Raw genomic sequence first — 13,183 nt, 5'->3', positions numbered from 1 at the left:
CCAAGGGGTCACGACCCCCAGGTTGAGAGACGTTGAGAAGCACTAGACGGTACATGACAGTTGCTTTTGTTTCTGCTGAAAGTTCATTTGTGAGAAAACTATCTACATCTTCTTCCTTGGCAAACGAACCACCAAACTTTCTCAAAAGCAAAGTCACCCATTTAAGATACTATTCAAAAACTATATCATGCTGCGTGGTTGCATTGACTAAAAAGCTTAAATCAATTTTTTTCTGAACCTAACTCATTTTCCACCTTTCGAACAACTTCAACAATCTTCCGGTTGAACATTAAGCAGGGTTGAGTGTGACACAGCAGATGCTGTGGGGTGTAATCAACTCCCAAATCCATTGCTACCATTTCATCAACTTGCATATTATGAGAAGTTGCGTCTGTCATTTGGTATGTAATTTTTCGATATATGTCACTGGCAGGGACACCACTGATGACTGACAAGATGCTCAGAATGGTTTGCTTCAAGAGAGAAAGACTTTCCTTGCACTCATTACTGATAGGCAAACCGGAAGTCTTCTATATTTGCCATCAATAGTGATACCCTGTACGCAGTAAGCACTAGTACCCTGAACTTTAGATCCATCTGTGTGGTATGTGATTACAGAATCACTGCTTTTCATGATTTCTTCCACAAGGAATTGCAATGACAAGGCGTGGATAGCTCCTTTGGCTCGTGTAATACTTTTTTTTGTCTGGGGCAGTATCCAAGTCAATTAGATCAGGATTTTGATTATGATACTTCCAATTTTGCGTCCAAACATATGTCGCCCAGTTTCAATGGCAGCTGCAACAGCTTGTGACTTTGAGCAATGATACTTTCTTACTCATACTATACAATATTACTTACTTATTCTATGCGATGGGATGGCGCAACAGATAAGACGTTGGCTTTCCAATTACGCAAACCTGGTTCGACTCCCGGCTTTAGCTGGTTGTTGAAAAACACCGCTCACCTCTACCCAGGGTGTAATAAATTGGGTTGGCGTAGTTGCTGAAGTAAAGGCGGCCGAGAGAAAGGAACTGGCCACCCTACTCTCCTTAGTGCCGAAGGCTTAGTACAATGAGAACCTTATCTTCTCATTCCCCAAAGCTCAGTATCTGGTTATGGGACCTTTACTTAGTTATTAGTACATCTACTGTTTGATAAAATTCAGGTTTGATGTTGCGAGAGCTGGTTCTAAGATGTTGAAATTGAGGTGGAAGTTCATCATTAGCATCTTCAATCATTTCCCCAAATGGTATTTTCTTTCCCCTTGACAGTTCACTTGTGGTAGGGTCAAAACAGACATCCTCTTCTTTTGAAAATGTTTCATTAGATAGCTCTACATCAGTAGCAGATTCGAGTTGGAGATGCAGTCTTTCAATTTCTTTTTGTTCCATTAAGTCGACTTCTTTTTCCTGCTTTCTTTTCCTTTCCATGATTTTTTTCCATTGCCCGTCAATTGCGTCCAAGCAAACCTATGCTTCCATAGCTATTGTGGTATGTCGTGGATCCGAACAGTTTTTCTAGGATTACTTCGGATCCAGTTGTCCATGGCTCTGCTATAATAAGCCTTGAACTGCCCATAAACAGTTTTGTCTAATGGCTGCAGACGATGTGAAGTGTGGGGAGGGGTCGTTAGGAGAACCACACCATTAGTTCTACAGAATTCCACAGCTTGCAGTGATATATGTGATGCGTAATTATCCAAAATAAGTAGCACTCTATTTTCTGGAGTAGAGTGTTTGTGTTTGACAAAATGTGCCAAATACAACAAAAATAGATCTTCATTCATCCACCCAGCCTTAGCAGATTTTCCTACAAACCCCGTGGGTCCAGCACTAACAAAAAAAGTCTTGATAACTTGTACGAGGGAAGATAAAAAGGTGGTATGGTGTTTCCTTCTGCATTAATAGTGCAGGCCATAGTAACTGTTTCACCTCGTTTAGCAGATGTTACTGCTCCGATTTGTTTCTTTCCCTTTTCACTGACAACATTTCGTGGATTCGAACTGTTGTTATTCCGGTTTTATCTATGTTATGAATTTGCCTAGATTGGAATTGAAACCTGCAACAGAATAGAAATTTTAGTTTACAACTGGTTCCATACCAAAATAGCTGCTACAACAAAATCAAAATTTTGATTAAAACCTTAGCACAATTAAAACCGCAGATAAAATTGACTGTGTTGTTCATGTGATCTAATCCAAACAAGCAGTCGTACCATGGCGATATGTAGATGGCTATAGATCGCCATGAGTCGTACCCAATTGATATAGAGCTTGCATCAAATAAACCTTTAACAATTTTACACCTTTTCATAATCATAAATCATCCTAAGAATGAAGACAGACTTAAATGAAATGCCGGAAGAACAGCCTATGACAACCTATTTAAAACTTTAAAAATTAAAAAGTAGATCTAGAATGAATAATATATATACCAGTATACATAAGTGGAAAACAAGACATTCTACCAACAAAAGTACCTTTCCAAAACAGATCCCAAGTTGTTGAAAATTTTTGAGACTGTGTGCCTGTTAAGCGCTGTAGCCCGCGCTTAAGATGTTGCTTCTGGTTTCCTTACTGACAAGTTATGTCGTTTTTGAAACTTAAGCAGCCAATCATATCCTATTAAATGCAATAAAAATAAAATATCAGATGCAGGTGAGTTAAATAGCTCCTTTTAGAACTAATGACTTAACAGAACATAATATCCCGTATGTTTAACAGTCATCTTGGGTAAATATGCCGCCTTTTAAACAGAAGACTTATGATGATGCTTTCAAATAACAATAAGAATCACATTCTCCAAGCATAACAACAATGGAGTTAGGACTCTTGTTTTTGTAACCAATATACATGTACCAAGTGCATTGTAGCTCCACAGATACTACAGATCTTCCGTGACATGTATATAAATATGATAAAAAAAACATGAATAGAAAATAGACTGCTAGGAGAGGGTCTTCCTCCTGCTCTGCCCTAGAGATTAAAAAATGTAGTCTTATAGCCTACCAAGCATTGGGGATGAGAAAAAAAGGTGCTTGTTACACCACACCTTTACACTAACAAGAGTGGGGGGCAGTTATTTTTTATTCTCTGCCTTACCTTCAGCAACTACACCCACTCGAGCTAGGGTCGAAGTGAGCAATTTTGTTTTGCAACAGTGTAAGAGTTAAAGTATGATTAGAAAAAGAGCACCTCATCCATTGAATGGATGACCAAAACTCAAAAACATGTAGGCCCATTACTTACCTGCTAATTTATTTCTGCACCAACTTTGAGGTATAGCCAACTCATTTTTCACAGCAAATGTATAAGCCAATTCACACAGGTTTATTTTGGATAAACCATAAAACTGGTCAGCAAGATCTTTCACGTGATTTGCTAAATCAGCTTCATAACTTTCAGAAAATACTCTCTTCGAATTGGATAGACTTTTTATCCAATGAATTTTTGAATTTGAGTAAACCAACCTTGTCACACATTCCTGGACCACAGTTGTAGATAACTTTGAAGCCAGACCGCTTCTTTTCAAGTATGTGACAAGATCATTCACAGCATTAAGTAACTTAACCACGCATTCAACATCATATACTTCATCATCTTTGGCAAAGGTGACGTCATCCAAGTCCAACAATTAGTCATAATCATCCGGTTTTAGTTTGAATGCATGATATAATACAATGTTTAGTATATGACAGCAGCAAGGCATCCAATTAAATCCAGCAAAACATGCAAACTTTCATCATCTGCTGTTTTTATGATAGATCTTGTCGGGTATCTTGAAATTGTATCTTGATTCAACCTTTTAACATTGACTATACTAAAAAACTTAGTGAATTTAATAAAAAAAAAAAAAAAAAACAATGTTCCTTCTGCAAAACCAACATGCGAATGAGATTTTAAAGCAATATGTGCTTCATGACAAAATACTCTCAAACAAAGACTCACATTTTGTCGCTCAACAGGTTGTGGACTGACAGCAACATCATTACGTTTTGAAACCTTTACAAGATTTTCCTTTTCCTGTTCATGTAACTTTTTCAAGTCACTCCATTTGGCAATCATTTCCTTGTCATTGCATGTAAATCTTAGTTCTTGTGATGCTTCTGTGAACCACTTATTTCGTATAGGTTTCATCAAATGCACATAATCAAAAAGTAAGTGCATATTGTCTGTAGTACACCAAGGCTTTCCTGAGATAAGGTCAAATTTTTTGAAAACACTTTGATTGGCTCGATTATTATCACAGATTACTACAAGAGGGAAGCCACCAGAACATCGAATATTTCCCAAAATTGCACAAGCTTCCCGGAATTGATAATCCGCATCTAAGCAATAAACAGGCAATATTTTAAAAAGAAAGTTTTTTCCGCCAAACAGGCTACATAACATGAAACCTAAAGCTGTAGTCGCACAATGTTCTGGGTAATTAACAGCTTTTCCAAAAACACTGCCACCTTGATATGTCAAGGCAGGCTTCACATAAACTTCATCAATCAATAAAACCACATTCCCGTGACGAACATCTGTGCAGTTGTCAAAATACCGCTTTGAAAAGTCACAGTCCTCTAATTGATTTACTCTGCTAGACAATCTTGTAAGCAATGAAATACATGGGAGTTGGAAATTTCCTCGAAGACGACTATAGAGTGAACGAGACATTGAGAAATATTCAAAAGCTCTTGCTATCATTTCAGGTGTAGATTTTTTTCCACAATGGAAGCGCAAGACATGCTGGACATTTGCTGCAGTAAAATCTCTTGCTTGTTGCTTGTGGTGATGTTGTTTAAAAAATTTGTTGCTTCAATAAGATTTGACACTTTATCCAGGACACAAACACGAGTGACAGACAAACTTTGTATGGTGTGCCTGATACCATAATGATACCCTTCAAAGGACGAATCTTTTGTGACTTTAAGTAGAAAACGTGCAAGCCGGAGTCGGCCTTTTTTACGACTTTGACTCCAGACATGCTAAAATCCCTCCGACTCCACAGCCCTGGTTGGAACACCTTTGTTTGCATGGTACACAGATTCAGAACCAAACTTGTAATTATTAAATCCTTCAATAAATTGTTAATCCTTCCGGCAAATTAATTATCAATAAACTTTTCTGCGTGTGTTTTGTTAAAACCTAGCTCTGCCTAAGCTGTTGTTCTCCACAATGATACCCTACTTTCTTTCTTGTCTTAAAACCCCGGCACCAGTCAACTCCTGACACATTGTTTGCATGCTATGAAGAAGGATGACTAATGTTATACTGTATTTGATTGCACATTGCTGGGCCAATTTTCTCACTTTTAGACAAGAAAGTCCAAAACTTGTGGAAGTAAGCCTACTTCCTTGAGTGTAAGCAAAACGTACAATTTTTTGTTCTTTTGAAACTATCTGTCGATGACTACTGCACCTAGGGGTAGTAAAAACACTTTGCTTTACATCAGGTGTCACCAAACTTTTTTCTCTGAGGGCCCGATTGCTGCGAGATTAACAGCTGCGGGCCGGATGCAAATTGGGAAAAGATATACAACTGTTTAGAATCTCCATTGACTTGAATTGAGCACAATAAATAACAAAGTTAGCGGTGGAATAGCAAAGTTGTGATGAAAATCGAAAGGTTGCTGGAAAAGTTATCCCCTGCTGTGATACACCACAAGGCATCGTGCTCTTGAAAAAACATTACATCTTTTCAAATTTGGCCTTGGCTGTCCCCATTTGTGGTGGCCTAATGATGAAAACAGAACACGTCAGTCCTTTACAATAAGTTTGGTAACTTTTTTCCTTAACAGCTGTAGTGCAGCTGTAATGAAATCAGTTTGCGGGTCGGTTCCGGCCCGCGGGCCGTAGTTTGGTGACCCCTGCTTTACATGATGAAAGTACTTTAACGTCATGTGACGTAGACCATCGGCTACTGTTTAGCTGCCGTTTGAACTGAGCATTTGTTTTCCTCCGTTGCTTTTGCTGCAGCGTTGAACTGTTCTTGACTTGCTTTTCTTTTTTCGCTTATTTTTTCCAACCAGAACCAAATTATTGTCAAATCTGCATGATTTTATTGAAATTACCCAAATATACGTATCGATGCAGCTAACTGCATTGAGCTCGAGAAAATACATCTATAACTGCAAACGAGGCCTTTGACTATTAAGTAAACGAACGTAGTCTGGATAAAACGCTTTCAGCATACAAAGTAATTAATTTCGCTGGGTAATTATCCGTTTATGGTACGTAGCCTAATGACCATATTTGATACCTGTTTGGCTGTCACCTGCAAGAGCAGTGCGCAATGGAACAGTAAGGTGTCTCAAGTACTCACTGGCATGAGCGAAGGACATTACATAACTGCACACAGAGCATTATTTTTACATTCACATATAAATGCACATCAGTACAGCATTATTATGTTAAAGGGCGGGGAAACCCAAATTAACTTTTTGCGAGTTTTTTGTTTCAGCGTGATGTCATTGTGTACAACATGCGTTTTAGCAAAAAAAAAATCCAAATTTTGTTGCCCTCGTCTCGCTAAGGCCGCTTTTGTTTCATACCCGTTTGCGAGGTCTCGCGCACATCAAGCTGTGATTCTGTTCGCTGTGACGTCACAAGGTACATATAGTTGTGGCCAAAAGTTTAAGACCAGACTTGATTTATGACGATTTTTGCATTACTTCAAAATACTGCATCATAATATATTGCTTCAGTTGCATCATCTTTATGCATCATCTTATATCTGATGCAGTATTTTGACGTAATGCAAAAATCGTCATAAATCAAGTCTGGTCTTAAACTTTTGGCCACAACTATATGTACCTTGTGACGTCACAGCGAACAGAATCACAGCTTGTTGCGAAACGAGACCTCGCAAACGGGTACCAAACAAAAGCGGCCTTAGCGAGACGAGGGCAACAAAATTTGGATTTTTTTATTGTTAAAACGCATGTTGTACACAATGACATCACGCTGAAACAAAAAACTCGCAAAGTTAATTTGGGTTTCCCCGCCCTTTAACCGTCCACTAACTAACTTTCTTGTGATGGAGGTTGGAGACAATGCGCGATTGTTCACGACTATGAACTCTTCGTACAGCATTTTTTGTAATTTAATTTTGTCTACTTTGTAATGTGTGATGTCCAAATCATTTTTAGTCTCTTTTTTCCGTTTATTTTCCCTTCTACTCTGCTAAATAATTTTTGATCCAACAAAGATAAGAGGGTTATTGATTATGGGGATTCGAAAATGTAGTCCGTTTTTCCGTATCAAATCTGTTTTTGTTTTATTGCAGCCATAACATGTTAACCCTTTTGAGGACCAGTAGCACACTTCTATACCACATGTTAGATCTGTTCAAAACTAAATACTTTTATTTTTTTAGCCTCTTGCATGGTTTTGACTATGAGAAATCTGAAAATGGCAATCATTTTACTCTCAGATGATGAGATATCTTGCCTCAAAAGCGCTTAACGTTTTTTGCCTATTTTTTTCTTCTCAAAATCGCCAACTTTGACCTGTCAAGCCACGATCCTGGCGGTGGAACTCTATATTTCAACAGAAAACACCTTCATCAAATGCTCTTCTGATATTTGGGTAATTAGCTTACCGGTGCAAAATTAATTTTTGGACGTTTAGCATGATTTCGGGAAGTGTGGTGGGAATTAAAGGGCAGAACTTACTTCCACTAGTGGTGAAAAAGCAGTTTACTTATTTCCGGAAACTTATATACATCTTTTGAAATTTCTCAATAGATCTAGTACTCTAGTCTGATATTTTTTTGTCCTTGGTTTGTCTATATCCAATCAACATCAGTGTGCAAATAAAAATTTCACCATAAGCTACACACGTTTAGCCAGTTTAGATTTTTCTAATTGAGGCAGTTTACGGCTTTTCATTTAGTATAGTTTCTCTAACAATTTTGCACGGATCTGCGATGCTTTTTGACGAGGAGCTTCCCCCTGGCGTGCACGACTGTGGACGCGTTGCTCATGTGATACGATGTATCGTTACGTCACAAAGCCGCTGTGAGTTTTTACCCCATGTAACATTGTACCCCACTTTATCCCACAATAGTTTCCGAAACCAATGATACTAAATTTTATGTTCATGGCAAAATGTTAATGTGTCCCATAAATTACTGCATAACAAATATGTAAAATTCCTAAACTCGTAAGTCTCGATACATCATGGCAAGATTGATTTGCCCAGACTGCTGGATATTTTTGTGTGAATTCGCGACGTGTTTTGTAGCAAATAACAAGAGAGCGACCCCCGTCTTCTGCGGCTATGCATTCAGATCTGGTTCAGATGGAGACTTAAAGCATCAACTGCTTCATTTGTGCAAGTGAATGTCTCGTTTAATATTTTTTTGAAACCTTTCAAGAATGATGTAGCAACTGAGTTTCTATGTAACCTCTAAATTTACATCGTATGCACGTTTTATGCACAATTTACATAGTGCTCTGTGTGCAGTTATGTAATGTCCTTCGCTCATGCCAATAAGTCAGTGGCATAGCTAGGGAATGTGCCACCCGGGGCGGATTAAGATTTTGCCACCCCTTCAAGAAAAAGCATGTGAAAATGAAATGCGTTTTTTATCAGATTATAATCAAAATCAAAAATCGTAGTCTGAAAGTGCCGCCCGGGGCGGTCCGCTTCTCCCTAGCTACGCCACTGCAATAAGTACATGAGACACCTTGCTGTTCCATTTATACTTTTGCCCCTTTTTCTTTTGTTCCCGTATTCTATTTTTTAACTTCATTTATTGTTGTATTCCGACAAAGAAGAATAAATTTAATAAGAGACAAATCATTTGCATATGATTGAAGCGTAGTTATGATGGAAGTGGAAGAATTACGTCACCTAATCTATTAATCAATAATAATTGATTCAACAAAATTTTACAGCAATAACGCCTGACTACACATGAACTCAGCAGCCTCAAGCCAAAGAAAAGAACCGCATAAAACAATGACTCATTGACTTCAACACCATTTGTCGTAGCACATGACTAGGAACTGTGTTCCGAAATCTAGTGCAATTCGCTATTTCCACAGCGAACTCGCAGCATCAGTAAAACAGGTCATTAATATCTACATTGTGAAGGAAGCGTAGTTAGTTGGTTGGTTGTGAATCTTTATCCTCGGACTCGCAAAGCTTTGATAGGTTTATCCTGCTAGTTTCGCATACTTGTAGAGGCCTTTGACGTAGGCCGGTTATCGAGATTGTCAGAGTGAAGTTTTTCGATTGTTGAAGTATTGTTGCCGGGGAATTATTCTATTCACTAGGTGCCGCTGAATGGAGAGCAGTCTTTAGAATGCGTTGCACAAGCGGTCAAGCGCACACCCCGAGACTCGAACCAGCGCCGCTTGATCTTGAAGCTTCTTCGTTTACGAAGTCACGCGCTAACTGACTGACCTGTAAAAGGTGGAAACTACACCTGAAGATGAAAGAATGGTGATAAACTTGTTTCAAAAGATTGGCCACATTGATGACTATAGAGCAAGTTTTTATTGACCTAAAAATTGACGGACGAAAGTTTGACGAAATTAACCATTTTTTCTTGCATTTTGTATTCAAAATAAGGCTACCGGTACATCAACCAAAAAAAAGTAACTCAACAAAAAAACATTCACATTCTCAACAGAATATATTAGGCGCAACTGAAGGCTAAATAAGCAGACAACTAACTCCACATTGGATAATGAAAAATCACAACGTTTGCTACATTTCCTATAACGAGAAGAACGAGGGAAAAATTTCCTGGTGCTGCAGCGCCACAGCACCAGGGCCGGATTTACCAATAGGCTAGGCAGGCTGAAGCCAAGGGCCTCGAAATTCGGTTTCGAAGTTTGTAATTCTTTTAAAAATTTGACAAGTTTAAACCCTACCTGAAGTATATATATCAAGCTTTTCAGAGTAGAAAATACTATACACAACTGGTTGCAACCACGTAGTAAACAGTTATTATTACGTCGTTTGCATCGATCATAATAAAGGCAATTATTACGCGCATTCTGCTGGAAGCTTCTATGTTAAAGTACCGTAGTCTTCTCTGCAAAAAAACAGTAGTCTATCGGTAGTTGACATCAGGGCTGCCACTCCTAGTCAGTGGACTAGCCAGGAATTTTGAAAGGGGGGGGTTTGACGGCTGGCGGGCGAAGCCCGACGGCGATTTCGCCGAAGACGACACCCAGCGGCGGGGAGTCTGGGGGGCCTCCCCCAGAAATTTTTGAAAATTAGTTTGAATTTGGTGCATTCTGAAAGCATTTTCAATAAAAATGTGGGTATGAATATTCCTGTAAAATGGTGCTATCCGGTCGCCCAGCAAAAGGATAAGATTATGTTTTCTTCTTCATTTTTCGGAAATAAAGCTAAGTCTCTATGTTTTCTTGTTGCTAATTCCTGGCTGCGATATTTGAATATTAGGTATTGGCAAAAGTCGCTCTTTTAATGCAGTTTTGTTTGAATTTAGGCAACCTTTGTTTTAGAGATATAAAGAGACTGAAAGCATCATTCTCAATATCGTGACGTCACACGCGTGCTAAAGTGGGGGGGTTGAAACTCCCCCTTTGGCTACGCCACTGCTCCTAGTGGTTTTCCACTAGATCTAGTGGTTTTTGAAATAATCTAGTAGTCTAGTGGTTTTCTTGGAAAATCTAGTGTTTATTTTTTTAATTTTGAGAGTGGTGGCATCAACTTTCCTTCTGTTGTTAACGAAGAAGATTTAGATGATTTGCAAGAAGAATAGAGAGCATTGCACGCTTGATACAAAGCTCCCTGCACACTCGATGTAAAGAACTTGTGCCGAATTGTACAAGTTCACTTGTAGACTTTCAAGCAAAATTAGAGATGAGTTTGACGAGTTTGATCAGCAAGCAAAAGCAACCTTGCCGAATATTAACTGCGAGCTGTCACTAAGAGACAAAGAAATGCACCTTTAAGTGAACTCTCTTCAAAGGAAAGGTTTAAAATAAATATCTTTATCCTTATGCTCGACGCACTTGAAGCCAATTTAAGAAGACGAGCTAATGTGTACAGTGACATTGCAGAAATGTTCCTCTTTCTTGCTAATCTGAAAGCAACTAAGGTAGATTGTAGGCTACGACGCGTAGAACTTTTAAAGGAAGCGTATCCAGAAGATGTTGACCCGAAACCCGAAACTAACTGATGAACTTCTGCATTTTCATTTGTACGTGAGACAAACACAAAACCAAGGGCTTACCGGTAGGCTACAGAAAAGCAATCTATTTTCTTGTTTCATCGAGACCTTTATGAAATTATGTGCAAGGAAAAAATTAACACTGCCTTTCCTAGTGTGGAAGCAATATTAAGACTGTTTCTAAACTTAATGGTCACTAACTGCTCAGGAGAAAGATCTTTCTCAAGGCTCAAAAGCACCAAAAATAAACTGAGATTGACAATGTCTCAAGAAAGGTTGTCCGCACTGAGCATTCTGTGCATTGAGAGTGACAAACTTAAACAGATAAATTTTGATGAACCTTTGCATGATTTCGCTTTGACAAATACTAGAAAAAAAATTTGGTAACCTAGTCTTACTTTATTTAATGGCTGTAACTATTTCTTATGTCCTCGTAAATTAACTTTACAATTATTGTAACGGTTGTTTGACCAAAGAAATTAAAAGCAAAACTGCCTTAACTAAATTTTTATTCTTTTAATTAAAAATTTGCACCCATGAATGTGGAAAGTGAAAAGAACGAAGACTTTAATGCACTCATATGTTTAACATTAAGCAATGACATGTGATGTTGTTTAGAGAGAAATTCTGAGTTCAAAAATTGGAAAGGCCTCACAAATAGATTAGCCTAGGGCCTCTCATGGTCTAAATCCGGCCCTGCACAGCACCATTAGGCTACACGAGCTGCCACTGACTATATGCCAATGTGCAAGCTTCAAATTTCACTGAAGGCCAATCTGCTGAGCTTAGGGTATGAAAGATAAGGCTCTCATTGTACTAAGCTATTGGCACTGAGAAGAGTAAGATGGCCAGTTCCTCTCTCTCATTAATTATGCCCACCCAATTTATTACACCTTGTATAGAGGTGAGCGGTGTTTTTAACAACCAGCTTAGCCGCGAGTCGAACCGGGTTCAATCAATCATTGGAAAGCCAACGCCTCATCCGTTGCGCCATCCCAGTTATACTCGCTTGTATAATTTGCTAGGCTGAGTAGCCTAATCGTAAATATTTAAAATAGGCTACTATTGTGTAGACCAGTGCTGCTGAAACTGTGGTACGCGTACCACTAGTGGTAGGCTTACGCGAGAGTTTTTTAAGTGGTACCGTACGCAAAGAGTTCGGCGGATTTTTGTTGTATTTAGTCTACTCAATACAATTTACCGCACTTTGCAGTAGCCAAAACCACTGCAAATACATGATGTCACAATTACTTCAACGTTAGAAAGGGTTTTCATGCAAAGGGTTTTCATGCACTTTGCGCCAAAGTGCTCCCTTCTGATTTAATGTCATGCGAAATCATTAAAATTGTGAATTTCTTTTAAAAAGCAACACAAATATTCACTCATCGCCAAATATTAGCAAGACTAATTTTGTACTACCTTCATGTTATCGATTGGCTACTTTGGCTACTAAACATATTTCTCTGTGCAAGACCATCATATAACACCTTGTCTCAATTTTCGTTATTGAGTTATTCATTGTGTTCTCTATACTATGTCGCTTATTCGTAGTGATCTTTTAGATTACGTAACTAACTGTTATCGCAATTCTAGATCTTCTATTAGAATCTGGGGTATCTGCTTGACTCGAAGACCCATGGTCTCTTCGCAGATTCCCGTTGCTGGAAATTCCTTTTTTATTGCTGTAGCCTATTTAATATATTTACCTACAACGAAATAAATCAATCAATCAATCATAAAAACATCAGCTCTGAATACTCGGCTTTTTGCAAGGCTCTGTGAAGATCTCAGTTCTGATCAAGTGTCTCCTTTTCCACACAGAGGTCCGCTGGCTTTCCCGTGGAAATGTGACAATGAGGGACGAGGGTCTTTGAACTTAAGCATGAATTACTGACATTTTTGCATTTTTCAAAGAGAAAAACCACGACTTTAAAGATGATTTGGAGAACGTTGAGTTTATCTCACGGCTGGCCTACTTGTCGAATATTTTCCAGGCTCTTAACTTTGTGAATCTTTCGTTCCAAGGATCGAACAACAATA

The 13,183-nt window shown here is 38.6% G+C and overlaps 1 protein-coding gene across 1 annotated transcript in view; it reads left to right on the top strand.

The window, feature by feature from the left end:
• Window positions 1-8,937, top strand: part of LOC145786831 (transport and Golgi organization protein 6 homolog) — a 67,278-nt gene extending 58,341 nt beyond the window's left edge. The window contains exon 20 of the mRNA XM_082598572.1: window positions 8,889-8,937. Within this exon, the coding sequence (XP_082454698.1) occupies window positions 8,889-8,894 (6 nt within the window). The 3' untranslated portion in view covers window positions 8,895-8,937. The remainder of the gene's footprint in view (window positions 1-8,888) is intronic.
• Window positions 8,938-13,183: the final 4,246 nt, after the last annotated feature.

This window comes from Aplidium turbinatum, chromosome 17 (genome assembly GCF_918807975.1).
Source record: "Aplidium turbinatum chromosome 17, kaAplTurb1.1, whole genome shotgun sequence".
Lineage (NCBI taxonomy): Eukaryota > Metazoa > Chordata > Ascidiacea > Aplousobranchia > Polyclinidae > Aplidium > Aplidium turbinatum.
Note: the sequence above shows the minus strand (reverse complement) of the source record. Positions and strands in the feature narration are given on the sequence as shown.